The 16,938-nt window shown below is 38.6% G+C and overlaps 2 protein-coding genes and 1 long non-coding RNA gene across 4 annotated transcripts; 1 reads left to right on the top strand and 2 right to left on the bottom strand.

The window, feature by feature from the left end:
• Positions 1–100: 100 nt before the first annotated feature.
• Positions 101–12,356, bottom strand: zmynd12 (zinc finger, MYND-type containing 12). Of its 2 annotated transcripts, XM_055012891.1 has the most exons (8): positions 12,118–12,356; positions 10,471–10,600; positions 8,584–8,755; positions 8,299–8,468; positions 7,445–7,567; positions 7,250–7,343; positions 6,312–6,469; positions 101–2,857 (listed from the first exon to the last, which is right to left on the bottom strand). In XM_055012891.1, exons 1-8 carry the CDS (start codon positions 12,246–12,248, stop codon positions 2,702–2,704), a joined length of 1,134 nt encoding a protein of 377 aa, XP_054868866.1. In that variant the 5' UTR covers positions 12,249–12,356; the 3' UTR covers positions 101–2,701. The 2 variants fall into 2 exon arrangements, with proteins under 2 accessions (XP_054868866.1, XP_023148385.2); XM_023292617.3 differs by lacking the exon at positions 101–2,857 and having other exon boundaries at positions 4,709–6,469.
• Positions 4,866–12,356, top strand: LOC129349511 (uncharacterized). Its single transcript, XR_008602545.1, has 3 exons — positions 4,866–5,007; positions 7,226–8,759; positions 11,686–12,356. It is a non-coding gene; the product is annotated as an uncharacterized LOC129349511 (long non-coding RNA).
• Positions 12,357–12,435: 79 nt separating this feature from the next.
• On the bottom strand, positions 12,436–16,135 carry LOC111583486 (epithelial membrane protein 3-like). Its single transcript, XM_023292622.3, has 5 exons — positions 15,978–16,135; positions 14,916–15,003; positions 14,726–14,828; positions 13,952–14,092; positions 12,436–13,441 (listed from the first exon to the last, which is right to left on the bottom strand). Exons 2-5 carry the CDS (start codon positions 14,991–14,993, stop codon positions 13,266–13,268), a joined length of 498 nt encoding a protein of 165 aa, XP_023148390.1. The 5' UTR covers positions 14,994–15,003; positions 15,978–16,135; the 3' UTR covers positions 12,436–13,265.
• Between the last annotated feature and the right edge of the window lie 803 nt (positions 16,136–16,938).

Genomic DNA, 16,938 nt, shown 5'->3' with positions numbered 1-16,938 from the left:
TGAAGAACATTCATAAAAAAAAAATCAACCAAAATCCAGTGAATTTCGCTGGATTTTGGTTGATTTTTATGTGAATGTTCTTGAAGAAAATATTAGAAATTTTACCTATATATATGGAATCACTTTAGATATTTTTAGGATTTTTTGGAAGACTTTCACTCAGTTTTTAAAAATATTTACAAAAATTTTCTTACCAAATTTGGGGGATTTTTTAAAATAAAACTTTCAAGGGAAACTTTTAAGGAATTATTGGAATTTTCTTCCTGAAGGTTTTGCAAATTTTCAGAAATTTGGGGATTTTTTTAGCAGAATTTTTGGATTTTTTTCAGACAAGGAAACAGTATTTTTTGGTGCCTGTAAATGAGGACAACAGGAGGGTTAACAGTGCCCTATCAACTTTCAAAATGCCTTTTCACTGTCTGGTTTGAGGATCAAGGTCCCGGTTCGGAAAGATTTCTTTCCGATACGAGGCATGGAGGCTTCTGAGAGGAACAGGGGTACCACATGCTAGTGACAGGAGGGGAAGGAAGGAAGGAAAAACCTAATTATTAGCCTGTGTGGCGCTTGGCCAGCCTGGAACAAACATGTCGGGGACCTCTGGACGAGTCACTGTGTACAACAACAGAGCACAAGGTTACTATTTAATTCCAAACTGCTGCTAATGTATATTTGGTTCAAAACGTTTAAAAAAAAAAAAAAAAGGGAATAAAAGAAAAATCCAAGTGTTTCCATGTTTTGCTGCCTCTCCACACATAAAAATGAATCTGAATGCCAAAAAACAAACATTTCGTTGTATAATTCCATACAAATAACACTAGTAGTGAGATGATTGTTTTGATATAAAGAGTAAATGTTTCAGATTTGTATATAATATGTAAGATTTCACGGCAGTCGTCAGGTTTACTTTATGTCTGATTTAAAACGAACCTGAGGCTTGCTTTAAAGGTTTACAATATTCTTTTATTTGCAGGAGTAAGATGCAATGTTTTTGCTTCAGTGAAATACTGCAACTCTGTTGATGACCTACAGACAGAATTCTATCTGGATGTGTTGAATTGATGAAGAAGCTCAGGATTGCTGGGTACGAAATGAGCAAACACATTGCATTAGAAAAGGTTTTAGGAAATGCCCTTGACCATTATTCTGTTCTGTATCATTCTGACAGTGTTACAAAATGGATCCCAAAATCATGTAATTCACAAGTGTTCAAAATGATGTAAATATATATCCCTCTTTTTTTAGATTAAAATAAAGATGAGTCATTATTCAAAACCAGTGAAAATATGTCCCATCCTTCTTTAACTGCACCTAAACATCTCAAGATCAACATTTGAATTTGTGCTTAACCCTCCTGTTGTCCTCATTTACAGGCACCTAAAAATATTGTTTCCTTGTCTGAAAAAAATCCCCAAATTCAGCAAAAAACAATATTTTCTCATTTTCTACTTATAATGGCAGTTCACAACATCTGGATGAAGCCTAAATCACATTATAAGTGCTTTACTTAACTTTTATATTTGATAGCAGTTGGGGAGTTTCTATCTCAGGGGTGTCAAACATGAGGTCCGCGGGCCAAAAGTGGCCGTCCAGCGAGTCCAATCCGGTAAAAATTCCAGAGAAGACATCAACTGCAAATTCTAAATTTGCAAGACTGTAAATTTAAAATAATTTCTAGACCATGACAAGTTGTTTTTATCATAAAGTAAAAGACTAGATTGTTCTTTTGTCATTTTGTGTCTCGTTTTTGAAATATATTGTCCTCTTTTTGTTGGTTTTTGTCTGACTTTTGTCATTTGTCTCGTTCTTTTGTCATTTTATTTCTCGTTTTTATTGTTTTGTGTTTCCTTTTGGTCTCGCTTGTGTTTTTTGTCCCATTTTAGTCATTGTGTTTTCCTTCATTTGTTGTTTTGTCCATTGTGTCATTTTGTGCCTTTTGTCATGCTTGTGTTGTCTACTTTTTTGTTGCTTTGCTTCTCACTTTTGTCATTTTTTGTCTTTAATTTTTTTGTCGCTTTGTAACTTGTTTGTCTAATTTTTTGCCTCTGTTGTTTTGTTTTGTGCCGTTTGTCTCAATTTTTGTCATTTTGTGCCTCATTTTTGTAATCTTTTGTCTTGCTTTTGTTGTTTTTCCTCTTTTTTTGTCTGACTTTTGTCATTTGTCTCATATTTTTGTTGCTTTGTGTTTCCTTTTTGTCTTGTTTGTGTTTTCTGTCTTATTTTGTCATTTTGTGTTCTGCTTTATTTGTGGTTTTGTGTGTTATTTTTGTCGTTTTGCATTTTTATTGTCTCTCTTGTGTTGTTTGTCCATTTTTTTCATTTTGTTTCTCACTGTTGTCATTTTTTTGTCTGGTTTTTGTCATTTTGTGTATTTTTTGTCTCGTTTTTGTCCATGTTTTTGTTGTTTTGTAATTTTTTTTTGTCTAATTTTTTGTCTCTTCTGTTTTGTTCCATGTCGTTTGTGTCATTTTTTGTCATTTTGTTTCTCGCTTTTGACATTTTGTGTCCTGTTTTTTAAGTTCCTGAAATGTGAACATTTTCAGAATGTACTTTTTTTGCACTAAAACAAAGGGAAAAATTCTGAGTTGTCGTTATTTATTGATTATTAATACTGTGATGTGGCCCCTGAAATAAAATGAGTTTGACACCCCTGTTCTACCTTCACATGGGTGGGGCTAAAAAGCTGTCCCGATGGAGCAGATCTTCAAGCAGAGGCCGAGTTTTGCGACTCGTCAGAACTGGGATGTGCTTCTGTCTGCAAACTCTGCACCAGCTGCAGCAGGCTCTGGATGGGCTCTGTCAGGTCAGGGTTTGGTATCAGCTGGCCGGCCTGCAAAGCTGTGCTGCCAAATCCCTGCGCCTGGCACACAAACAGAAACAAACACAGCAACTGCAGCTGTTAGACTCTGTGGGGAGAATAAAGCTGACTTATATAACCATATCACTGAAATTGGACAGCAACCTGGTTGACTTAATACACCCCGCTTTGCCCTTCCGATAACCTGATCCTCTAGGCTGTTATGCTGAGAGAAAATGTGGATATAGAGGTTGATACTGTTGACAAATCCACGCATGCTTAGATGGAAACATGACAAGCTCAGTGAGGAATTTATTGAGGTTTGCAGTGAAATTCATGACATTCCTGTAGCTTCCTGGGGTTTGTGAACAGCTAGAAATATGCATTGTGTTTGTGTGTTTAATGTGACATCCACTCACAGCTCTCTATGCATTTGAAAAGAAAGCTGATACACTGATCCAACAACACTATAAATCACAGGTAGAAGGTGTAAGACTTTGATAATGATTCCTTCCAAACAATGATAACCGTATGCTCTTACAATGATGTCCTTTTCTAAGTACAGTGTAACACACACACACACCCACAAGAGAGCCGTGACATTTACAAAAACAGAGAGCGTAAGTCAAACTAAAACCAAAATTACCATTACACACCACCATCATTAAAACTCCCCGCCTAGTCATTTCTTTCACTTTGTAGTTTATTGAAGACAAGGAAAAAGAGACTCAGTGGAAGATCTTTGGCTGGACAGGACAGAGTCTGAGAAAACCGAGCTTCAACTGGGACACCAGAACATTTCCATGCCAAGAAACATCCACCCAGCAGGAGTGTGTTTTAGAAAACACAACGTTCCTCTTCCACACTCCACTCCTAAATTTGGAAATGAACATAAAAAACTACTTTTATATCAGCAGAAGAATGAGCAGACTTCAGGGTAGCTAACTGGAGCACCATCATGGCACCAAACTGCTAGATAAAAACACGAAAACATCTAAACACATCAGCTAATTCTTGTCTTTTATTTGCATAACTGCCTGTGATTATGTCTAGTTGGTCTACATGAGTTTAGCTGTAAAACTCCATCCAACCTTTACCCTCCTTCTTCCCCAAGACCAGGCATGGGCAAACTATGGCCCTTTGGGCTTTTCAATCCGGCCCGCGAAATAATTTGGTCAATATTAGAATTGACGAAATTACAGTAAAGACCACATTCATTTGGCCTTCTCCTGCAGAACCTGTTGACCCCGCTAGATGGCGCACTCCAGACACAAGTGACCTTTGTTGGTTTATTCTTCTTCTTCCGCTTTGCAACTGCATTGAGCTGCTGTAACAAGAAGTGGATCAAAGAAAAGAAAAGGAAAGCAGACAGTGAGTGTCGAGTGTTTCAGAAGGAGTGGACTACTAAATATTTTTTTGCTGAAGTCCGTTCAAAGGCTGTATGTCTTATTTGCAATGACACCGTTGCGGTTTTTAAAGAATACAATATCAGCCGACACTTTTCCACGAAGCATGCTAACTACGCTAGCAACCAGTCAGCACAAGAACGGACAGCTACGGCTCAGAGGTTAGCAGCCAGTTTACACACTCAGCAAAATACTTTCTTCTACAAACTACGATTCAAGAGTCAAGTACGAAGGCAAGTTATTTGCTCGCATTCAAAATAGCAAAGGCTAGGTAGCCTTTCTCCGAAGGGGAGTTTTTGAAAGAACGCATGGTAGAGACAGCAGGTCTCCTGTGTCCAGAGAGCAGAAACAAATTAGAATTAGAAAAAATTAGTTTATCACGCAGGACAGTTACTCGCCGTGTTGAACTAATCTACGAAGACTTAACCAGCTCACTGAACGAAAAAGCGGAGTCCTTCAAGTTATATTTATTAGCACTGGACGAAAGTAATGACATAAAAGACACTGCTCAGCTTTTAATTTTTATTAGAAGGATTAATGACAGTTTTGAGACAACGGAGGAATTTTTGACCATGAAATCCATGAAGGGGGAAACACAAGGAGAAGACTTTTACGACAGGGTGTCTGGGGTCATCGAGAGGCTGAAGCTGCCTTGGTGTAAACTCGCCAATGTCACCAAGGATGGATCGCCAAACTTGACAGGAAAAAACATCGGGCTGCTGAAAAGAATCCAGGATAAGGTGAAGGAGGAAAACCCTGAGCTGGATGGGATTTTCCTACATTGCATAATCAATCAGGAAGCGCTCTGTAAGTCTGTTTTGCATCTTGATTATGTTGTGAAGCCAGTCGTAAAACTCGTTAACTTTATACGAGCGAGAGGGCTTCAGCATCGTTAGTTCATTAAGTTTCTTGAAGAAAGTGATGCTGGTCACCAGGACTTGCTTTACCACTCTAATGTTCGCTGGTTAAGTTTGGGGGGAAAAAAGGGTGACCAACAACACTGTTCCCACTGAAACTGAATGTGAGTATTCTTTACTTTGTCAGTAATGTCTTTAACATGTAATTCATATTAGTTTGCACAATTTCCATCCATCTGATGCTGACCTGGCCCGTCTGTCGAATTTCAAAACTCAATGTGGCCCCTGAGCCAAAAAGTTTGCCCACCCCTGCCCAAGACCCACTGAATTTAACCCTCCTGTTGTCCTCATTTACAGGCACCAAAAATATTGTTTCCTTGTCTGAAAAACATCCAAAAAATCTGCAAAAAAATTCCCCAAATTTCAGAAAATTTGCAAAACCTTCAGGAAGAAAATTCAAATAATTTCTTCAAAAATTTCCCTTAAAAGTTATTTTTTAAACCCCCAAATTTGGCAAGAAAATGCTTGTAAATATTTTCAAAAAATGAGTAAAAATCTTCCAAAAAAATCCTAAAAATATCTAAAGTGATTACATATATATCAATAAAACTTCTAATATTTTCTTGAAGAACATTCACATTTAAGATCAACCACAATCCAGCAAATTTCACTGGATTTTGGTTGATTTTTCTGTGAATGTTCTTCAGAAACATTTTTAACATTTTTTCCACCAAAAAATGTTCAAAGATTTCCCAAAAATGTTAAAAACGTGGACATCAGAAGTTTCACTGTCAAAATATCTTTTTTTTTCCCCACATTTTCAAACTTTAAAACGGGTCAAGTTTGACCCACAGGACAACACGAGGGTTAAAGACTCAACGAGAGCCTCAACAAGACAAGGATGTGTCTGGTACATAACTGCTGGTACAGGCACATTCACTCCGCCACCGTGGCCTTATTCTCTCAGTTGGTATGACTGCTCACTAGAGACCTGCTGATTCACGTCACATCTGAAGAATTAGAGCCGACAGACACAAACATCCTCCGCCCAAAGAGCTTTGTGCGGAGACTGGAAACCAAGGTGGAAGTCAAGAGTGTCGAGACGGTCTCATCACCTGCCACTAATTCCCACCTTATCTTTACGACTTCGCCAATTAGAGATAATCCTATCTTGAGACGGCACAGGGAGGAAATGGGGAACTGTGTCACGGTGTCAAACCAACCCTTAATACCTAACGTCGTCAGGTGATTTACCTTCCTGGAGTCTCCTGCCAGGAACCACATCATGGCCAGGCAGTGGGCCACACGTGCAACCTGAGCAGGGTCTTTTCTGGGGTCTTTCTGCTCAAACTCCAACATGGTTCTCAACATGTCATCCACTTCAACCTGCTGGGCTTTGTCTGATTGGTTGTCTTGGAAACAAACAAAGAGGAACACCTAGTTTAGTTTTTGCACTGTATACTTTAACACTACAAAAAATATTATTCTAAGGCTGCTTTCAGGTCAGTAAAATTTAGGTCTGCCATTATCTTCCGTTTAGTTTACGTAAGCATTCTTCCCCTCCGCCTCCCACTTTCCGCCGGTAAACATCCCAGAAAGCCTGGGAAATTGCATTGCAGCTGACAGGCTTAGCATTATATGTAGGGCAGCAGCTGTGATATAGAGGGCAGTGGTGCGGATGCCGCACAGCCAGAGATGTGTCAGCAGTGGTCTCTAGTCAGCCCTAAGCATACTAGTGTAAATCTGGGGTTTAGCTTTCGGATTGCACAGCAAGACAGTTCAGCTAAATATAGCCCTGTTGACCTTATTTTTTCAGCGATACGCCAATGGAGCTGTCTTTGGCTGTGTGGAGTTTGGAGCACGATACATGATGAGTTGGTGATGTAATTTGCTTAATCTACAGCGTGAATTGGATAGCCTGGGCAAAACGTAAACATTTGGTTTTATATTGTTTTATAATGCGTTTACATTGAACTCAATTTCCCTCGGGATTAATAAAGTATCTATCTATCTATCTATCTATCTATCTATCTATCTATCTATCTATCTATCTATCTATCTATCTATCTATCTATCTATCTATCTATCTATCTATCTATCTATCTATCTATCTATCTATCTATCTATCTATCTATCTATCTATCTATCTATCTATCTACATTGCACAGATTACATGGCTACAGACTACACACCATAAGAGGAGTCCAACAACACGTTAGGATTCTGGGCGTTTTGAATGCGGTTCTCCAGGAGGTTGGTGAGATGGCAATGCCAAATCTGCGTCACCTACAATGTGAGCAACAGATTATAAACTATAAAAAACACAAAAACAGATTTAGTCACGTGGGTAGCGACCTCGTAAAATTTTAGCGTCATAACTGGCGTACTTCCGAGTACAAGGAACGAACAATGGGCGTCTTTCCCTGCTTGGCAAATGCATCAGCCATGAGGAAGTAGCCACGGCAGGTGATGGTGCTGTCCAAACCAAACGCCTCACTGGCAAAATATATCTGAAAACAGCAGAGAAAGTAGCTGTTTTACACACTGAGGATTACTAATGTGGAGTGGATGCACAGAACACAAAAGGACCAAACTAATGTATGTTCTCAGTGATCAATAAAGTACTGCACATCATGACAGATAATTGTTTTTTGGCAATATATCAAATTTTATGTGGAAAATAACAAATTGCATCTGTGTCCAAGAAATCACTTTCCACAAAGTTCCCCATTCCAAAAACACCTCTCAAGGAAGTGTGTTAATTCCAGATCACATGACCTGCTCCACATGATGTCATTTCCTCCAGAAGAAAAGCCTGGCCAGACTCCAAGGCTTTCTGAGTTATTTAATATAAAGTAGTGTGGATTTATCACATGTCAACAGGTTTACTACAATGTCTTTATAAATAATTTTCAATTTCAATTTTACTCATTTGTATATAAAATATTTAGAAGAATCTTTCTGTAAAAATGCCATGTGGTGTTTGGTTATAGGCAGTTATGCTGATTTTAGGTCTGAAAACAGCAAAAATGTCAACTATGTTACAAAAAGTCCCGCAGTTATATATTGACCCAGGTAATCTTACTCAACAGATGTTTTCAACCACTGAACAAACTGGATTTTAGCTGGTGACCAAAATGTTCCTGCTTCTGACATTATTAATGAAATTATGAAACAGTTCGAATTAAAAAAACATGTGCAGGAGTTATTTTCCGACAAGTGTGCTAATCACGACACAGACATCGTTTGCAAAGTGAAGCAGAGCTTGTTCCAGGTTTCCAGTGGCCATGTGGAGGCGGCCCAGGCTCCTGTGCAGCCGGTGGTGGACTGCGTGACCACAGTCTGGGCTCTTCAACACTGACCATTCCGCCTGGGACAGCAGCTCTGCCACTCGGCTTACATTTCCCAGACCTGGAATTGCAAGTCCAAGCACCCAAAAATATCCACACACGCACACAAACATGATATATTGGCATAGAAAAGGAGAGCATTTAAGCTGACAAACCATTTTGTGTTTGCTTCTCACCAATGTTGGCCTCAGCCAGCAGCAGATAGGCCGGGACCAGCTGGACAGTGTTGGGGCCGTGGACGTCTATGGAACATCGCAGGCAGAACTGGGCGGCGGGCAGGGCCTCTTGGTGTTTCCCTTCAGAAAGCTTCTGTTGAGCCACCGACCTGCAAATCTCAATCAGCTCTGCCTAAGTAAGGAGCCAAACCCAAGGGCAGGTTATTTTTACAGGACATAAATTTCTCTAGGAGCAATCCACTGAAATATAGAATTGTCTTGTACACCACTGTGGTATCACCTAAACCAGGGGTGTCAAACATGCGGCGCGCGAGCCAAAAGCGGCCCGCCAGAGGGTCCAATCCGGCCCTCAAAGTGTAAAAATTACAGAGAATACAGTAACTGTAATTTGTAAATTTATAAAACTATAAATTTAATATAATTCTTAGACTATGTCAGGTAGTTTTCATCATAAAGTAAAATACTAGACTGCTCTTTTGTCACTTTATGTCTCATTTTTGTAGTATTTTGTCTTGTTTTTGTTGTTTTTTTGTCTTTTTCTGTCAGATTTTTATTGTTTGTCTCATGTTTTTGTCGTTTTGTGTTCCTTTTTTTCCAGCTTGTCTCATTTTTTGTCATTTTGTGTTTTGCTTTATTTGTTGTTTTGTGTATCATTTTGTGTTTTTTTGTGTCGCTTGTGTTGTCTATTTTTTGTCATTCTGCTTTTCGCTTTTTGTCATTTTTTTTGTCATTGTCATTGTCGTTTTTGCCGTTTTGTGTCTTTTTTTGTCTCGCTTGTGTTGTTAGTGAATTTTTTTGTTGCTTTGTAAATTTTTGCCTTTTTTTGTCTTTTTTTGTTTTGTTTCGTGTCGTTTGTCTCATTTTGTTTCTCACTTTTGCCATTTTGTGTCTTGTTTTTGTCATTCTGAGTCTCATTTTTGTAATATATTGTCTTGTTTTTGTAGGTTTTTTTGTCTTTTTTATCGGACTTTTGTCATTTTGATCACTAAGTAAAATATGATATCATTCAGTTCCAGATAACTGTGACTAAATGTTTTGTTCCTTTGTAGATAAACTGTGATCTGGAAGTTGGAATGTGGAAATGACAAACTGAGGCTGAATGTTCATGAAATTGAACTTATTTTTCTGAAGAAATTTCAGGTTGTTCATGATGTTTCGTAAAAAGATAATTCCTTAAATGTGAATATTTTAAAAACGTACCTTTTTGCACTAGAACAAAGGAACCATTAGGAGTTGTGGTTATTTATAGGTTATTATGTTGTGATTTTACTGGTCCGGCCCACTGGAAATCAAACTGGGCTTAATGTGGAACCTGAACTAAAATGAGTTTGACACCCCTGATCTAAACATTAATCACTGGCAGCAGAGCTAGATCTGGAAACAGCATGTTTACAGACGAGGAACCAAAATTAACCATGTAACCTGATGAAAATTTGGATTTAAGTCAAACTAGAAATTCTTAATTTTCAACTATTGAACCTAAAATAACCTTCTCAGCTGTTTCTCAGTGGAATTTATTAAACTGAAAGGTTTGTGCGCTTGTGTCACAAACACCTCTTAAAATTAAAGGTAAGAAAGAATCAAATTTTACACCTGAGACTGTAAAAGTGAGTTCTGAAATTACACCCCTTTTGTATTTTTCCTCCCTCTACCTCCTCTATGCTAAGGGGCAAAGCTAAAACCTGGAACTCAAGTGCAAGAATATTTGGGAAGAAATGAGGAATCGCACACAGACATCAAAGAGTGGCGAGAAAACAAGGATATAGTTCTCAAGTTCAACTTTTTTTCCCCGATTTTCTTTGTAAGCTCGGCTGAAATTCAAAACAAGATGTCTACACCGTACTGTCTATTCCACTTGTGGCCACAACACATTTCACACATCCTCACCTTTTTCTGCTGCGTTACAATCTGGCCAGCCCTCTGGAGACTTAGGAATGTCTGGGTGCGGATGGGAACAAGCAGCTGACAAATTCTCCTGTGGATCCCCACCCAGTCAGCCTGCTGGTGCTCTTCATCACTGAGGAATCACAAGAAAAACAGGATAAGTGCCCCCCAGCCACCGTAGATCCCAAGAGGCCTCATAGCTTTGTGTGAAACTTGTCTTTTTTTACACATAAGAATCTCCCCCATTTGCTGAATGACACTGATGTTTTGAAAGAGAATGATGCTGTTTGATTGGAACCACTGAGAAGGATTTTAACTCAACTGTCATTCTGGCTTCACATTGGTAGATGGATACAGCAATGAGCACAATCCACAGTAAAATGTTTTAATTAGTTGATGCGAATTCTGCTTTCCAAAGCGACGTTTCTGTCCCATTTATCAGATACCATCTGAGTGCACAGAGGGCATACTAAATTGCATGCCATTGCATAACTGGTCTGTAATTTTGTTCATCTGGATCCTCTCCTGCACACTTCTGTGGAAACTGTCTCGGTTTTCCGTGCGTTTTTTCTTACTTACTGCGGAGCATGTGAGTTCACCCCGGCATATTTGTGTTCATGGACTTGAGACGGAGGCAGTGAGCAGGCAGAAATCTGGCCACGTCACATCAACAGTGCATGTGTGCACAAAGAAAAGTGCACACGCAAACATAAATCAAGTGGCCTTCTCAGCACGGACGCTCGTGTCTCTCTTGAGCTTTGTCTGCAAAATACTTATCAGTCTGCCTCAACAGTCACTACAAACATGCATACTAGTCAGACAAATAAGATGTTATGGATCATTTGGCCTCCACTAAATCATTTCACCCAAAACAAAAGTCAAGGTCAAGTCATATTTTGACCCAAAGTATTTAATTCTCTGCTCTGACAAAGAATAACTCAACTCTTTGCTTCAGCTCTATTTAGTTCAATTTTATCTATATAGCAATTTACAGAACCCATAAACCTAAACCTCAAGTTATTAAAACTTGTTTTCTTTCCTGTATACCTCGTTTTAGGCTATACTTAATGTGATGATGTGTACTATTTTTCATAAAATCCAAAACGTGCTTCTCATTCATTCATTTTACAGGCTAAGAGGGAAGCAAAGCACAGTAAGTGGCTGTAAGCTCCCTGAGACTGGCTTTAGTGGCTCATCCCTTTCCATAAATCCCTACAGGGAAGGATGTCACCACATGCTCCTCCACTCTCCACGGCGTGCCAGCAAGGATTTCACTCAGCACCACCTTACGGGCTGAGCCTACAGAATATCCGCCTCTGCCAAAGGTAATACATGAAGCTAATGTTGACCAAATCATTATATGGAAAAAAACACGCAAGCAACAGTCTCATGAGCAAAAATAACCGCTGCGGTAATGTAATTTCCAGCTGTTCTCCTCCCTCATCTGTACACATACGCCCTTCATACCGAGGCGTTGTGTGATTTTCTTTTCTTTCTTTTTGCTGTGAGAAAGACTGCATGGCGGACGCTGCCACCTAGCGTCCAAACCATGGTGTAACCAAACTTTTACCACTGAATAAAAAGCATTTTGTAAATTACGTTTTCTCCAAACAGCTAAGTGTGAGCAGCTAACGGCTAAAGCCAGCTTACCAGTAAAAAGTGGCTCGACATTCGGTGCACTGCAGCCGTGCGACTCTTTGACAGAGTTCACACAGCTTCTCCGGTCCTTTGGGTGAGGCGAGAGGAATTATTTTACTCGAAACTTTAGGTTTGCCTCCCATTAGTACCAAAAATATCCACTTCACACGGCTAAAACACTGTATGTGCTCTGTTTTTCGAGATACCGTTAGCTTACTGAGCTAGCAGCAGTCGAGAAACTAAGTTTTACGGTCGCCATGGCAACAACCTCAGCAGTTTCACTTCCTGTTTGTGAAGGCTGGATTAAATCACAAAGCAAGGACCTCAAGCTTTTTGTTTTTGTGTGATATTTATTCAGGGCTGCTACTGAATATATTGTACATCAGCTTTAGGTACAAAAATATACATTTCCAGTTTGCTGTAGGGAAAAATAAAAGCAATTCATAGGGCCTACATCGTTATACAATACATAACAGTAAAACCGATTATACTGGCCCTTCTTCACTGTCTTCCAGAAGATCCTCATCTTCGTCCATACCTTCATCCATAGAAGGTGTAGACGAAGGTCAGGAACTTCTGGCCCATCTTCACTGTCTTCCAGAAGTTCCTCACCTTCATCTACAGAAGGTGTAGACGAAAATGAAGAACTTCTGGCCCATCTTCACTGTCTTCCAGAAGTTCCTCACTCTCGTCTACAGAAGGAGTAGATGAAGGTGAGGAACTTCTGGCCCTTCTTCACTGTCTTCCAGAACTACTTCTGTAGACGAAGGTTCTGGAAGACAGTGAAAAAGGGCCAGTGTCATTGGTTATACTGTTGTGTATTGTCTAATAAACAATACATAACCAACTACTCCATTTGTTTTTCCCTTACTTAATCAACACACAGCAAGTGGACAACAAAACAATTGAAATGTCTTGAAACAGAAAATGAGAGTTACATGTTGGACCAGTTCCCTGTGTCATCCTAATATTTTTTCCAGACTACACAAACAAAATAAAATTGAAAGAAAAAAAAAAAAAAAATCAGATTAAGCCTGAGTATACGCGTCATAATATTGGCATTTGTGACTCCTGTGAAATAAACATTTCTTAATAACAAGTTAATTTAATAATTTTCTTTCCAATCCTGGTGTTGACATCATGTTTTCCCCTTCTTCTGGTCACTCCTTCTTACGCAGGTGGATGTATATGATCCCACTGCACAACAACAAGGGAACACACACCCAGGCCAGGATGAAGCAGTAGCCAAAGTGACCTGAAGTGAGATCTTTGGAGTCCGGGAGGATGTCCTTGTTGCGCAATGTGTAGATGAGAGCTGCACAAAAGGCGGTCAGTCCTGAAATAGAAAACACGTGAAATTTGTTTTAGGAGAAGGGTAATGGAAATGTTTAAAATGTTTGCTTTATTCCATATATGTCATGTAGAATATAATAATAATGGCAAATAGAGGGAGGTGGCTAAAAGCAACACAAATCCATCTCAATACATTAAGATTTTGTTGAGATATGCGTATGAAAGGAATCTACAAATTCTGGGACATTTGAGATCATCAGGTGTTTCTCTAATCCACCTTTTTAGAAAAAAGGGCACCAATTCAGCTGTAACTAAACGTAAATGAAAGGTACAGTCACCGTATTGAAAGAAGTATCATATCATTGCATAAATAGTTCTGCAAGAAATGAGATTCTGAAGCCTTTTTACTTGTGAAGTACAATACTTGTATCTAAAGTATGAAGGATTTAGTCACCAAAACGTTGGATTTATTTGGCAACCATGTGCTTTCCTGTGTCATCCTTTTGGAATAGCAAAAGCATGTCGATGACACGCTGTTTCACTCCTCTGTTACCTGCAAACACTTGACACAGTCCAGTGAAGTAGAAGAGTCCACCCTTAGACATGGTGAAGAGCTGACCCAGGAACACCAGGAAGGAGACTGAGGAGAAGACCACTGAGAGCACCATCAGGACCTGCACTGCCTGAAGCCACTCTGAGGAAGGGAATCATATTTAACCCTCCTGTTTTCTTCATTTATGGTCACCAAAAAATATTGTTTCCTTGTCTGAAAAGAATCCAAAAATTTAGCAAAAAAATTCCCCAAATTTCTGAAAATTTGCAAAACCTTCAGGAAGAAAATTCCAATAACTCCTTAAAACTTTCCTTTAAACATTTTATTTAAAAAAAAAAAAAAAAAATCCCCCAAATTTGCCAAGAAAATTCTTGTAAATATATTCAAAAAATGAATAAAAATCTTCCAAAAAAATCCTAAAAATATCTAAAGTGATTCCATATATATCAGTAAAACTTCTAATATTTTCTTTAAGAACATTCACATAAAAATCAACCAAAATCCAGCAAAATTTTGCTGGATTTTGGTTGATTTTTTTCTGAATGTTCTTAAGAGACATTTTTAACATTTTTTTTTCCACCAAAAAATGTTCCAAGATTTCCCAAAAATGTTGAAAATGTGGACATCAGAAGTTTCACTGTGAATTTTATTTTTTTTTTTTCAAACTTTAAAATGGGTCAATTTTGACCCGCAGGACAACACGAGGGTTAAAAGCCATTACTTTTTAAACAAAAAAAACCCACTTGATCGACGTATACAAAATGAAATGTTTACCAGTTTCTTTGGAGGATGCACACAGCCAGGTTCCGGTGGAGTTGTCAAACCTGCAGTTGTACCAGAGGTCTGAGTTTTCCATGCCGTCCCACACCCACCAGGACTGTAAGATGAGGTTAGACGTGACACACACAGTTGTTAAACCTCTGAAATAATACAGCTAAAGCGAACAAACACGGTGTCCCGTTACCTTCTCCATGGTGGCGATGAACAGCATGGCCAGTGTGATGAGATGCAGCAGGGTGACAAACATGAGCAGGTATGCCATTTTCAGTTCCCTGCCAAAAACAAATAAAGTTTATATTTAGGAGTCCTGCATCCAACATTGCAGTTAACGAGGGAAAAGTGTGAGACTAATTTAATGTGTTAGTCGGCTCTACAGTAAAAAAGATCAGTGTTGGGTAACTTTCCTGTTTTGCCTCGAAACATGAAATGGAAAATGTGAGGAGCTGAACAGAGTATACTCTGTGTTATATAAGACCACGCTTCAAAACAGAGCGCAACGAGTTATTTCTAAAACTTCTCTTTGACTGGTCTATGTGTCGACATAGTACAGCAGTGAACCTGGATTGGGTGGACCCGTTGAAGTCTAAATAGTGCCAAAATATTTACCCAATTAACCTCTCTGCCCTTCTGAATGCTTGTTTTTCCCCAGTGTAAAGGGCTACCAGGCTGTAATTTAGCCTAGATTTGGATTTCAGTCAAGTTGCTTAACTTAGAGGAAAATAACGTCTTATGCAAAACCTGATATTTGACTAAAATATCTGACATTGTAGGCTATTATAGCAGTAGCAAGAGTATTTTCAGTTCAAATCAGGACGTAATCCCGTCAGACAGAAGACATGCAAGGAAATAAGAAAGGGAATCAAATTGTCTGTGAAGATCTTTATCTGTAGGAGAGGTCCATTTGAGTGGGCGGTGGAGTCACAATTACTGTCCATTACACTAGATTTCATGCACTGCATCAAAGTGAAAGAATAAAACTTAAACAAAAATGATTGTTTTGGCAAAAGGAATGAAATTAAATATACATATTAGAAAGACACAGCATGTTTCTTTTGCAAAGTTGTTAAGACTAAGTGGCACACAGATAGTATGATAATAAAAACACACCTCTTGCCACTTTTGATGACACAGTGTTGGAACATTACTTCCAGAGCTTGTATATGAGATGTAAAAGGTGTCATCTTGGTCTCAAATATAACAGATATTCACTGAGAATGCCCAGAAAGTCAAGAAAAGATCTACTTACCCCAGATATTGTTTGTTCCCCTGAATCAGATCTCAGCCGTTTCCGAGCAGCTCCAGCACTCGACAACCTCGTGCCCCTCTTGGTGGTCTTTTCTAACTTTGCCACACCTCCCTTATTTTTTCATTCACTCACTCCAAACTTTCCAAGGAGAACGCCTATTTCCTCTGTGCAGAACAGAGCTCCCCTTTTGCTCAGCCTCAGTCTGTGCATCACCGTCCAAGAAAGTCTCAAAAGGGACCCACCCATGAGGCGGTGCAGGCACATAAAACCACATGAAGAGATTTCTTCTGTAAACAGTCCACTCAGAGCGCTCTCTGGTATCACGAACGTGTTACCATCTCAGACGTGAAAAATAAACGCACAGCTGCAACATAGTTTACATTTCTACACCAGAGTTTAATGAGCATTAAGAGTCATAAATAGAAAATATACAAACTGTCTTTCCAAACTTTCCTAATTGCATAGTAGGCTCAGTGGAGAAAACAACAAAGCATTGCACAAAGTTTAAAAAAAACAACTATGTATTTACAGCTAGATTTTTTGTATAGAATCGTAGAATTTATGTACTAAGATATTTCCATTATTTCAACTTTAGAAGCAAATAATTAAATATATTAGAAGTGTAAAATTGCATGAGGTATGCAGTCTTTGTCAGGATGAAGGAATAAGCAAGTTTTAGTTTGTCGCCCTCTGGTGTTCACATCCATAGATTAACTGGAAGAGTTCAACCAAAACTAAATCAAAAATCAGCAAAAAATATAATTATTCTACAGATTTGACATCATTTGAGAAAAATTGTGTCTATTAAGGATTGAAGTAAGGTATATATTTAACTGTTATTTTACAGAATTTCACCGTTTTGTTACAATAAGTAGTTATTTACATGTTAAATATTTTCAAAAGTAAAAAGAAAATCTATATTTTACAGATTTGAAATTAATTGAAAGAAAAATCTTGTTTA

This window comes from Amphiprion ocellaris, chromosome 8, assembly GCF_022539595.1.
Source record: "Amphiprion ocellaris isolate individual 3 ecotype Okinawa chromosome 8, ASM2253959v1, whole genome shotgun sequence".
Taxonomy (NCBI): Eukaryota; Metazoa; Chordata; class Actinopteri; family Pomacentridae; genus Amphiprion; species Amphiprion ocellaris.
The sequence above is the reverse complement of the archived record's forward strand: the minus strand, read 5'-3'. Positions and strand labels throughout refer to the sequence as shown.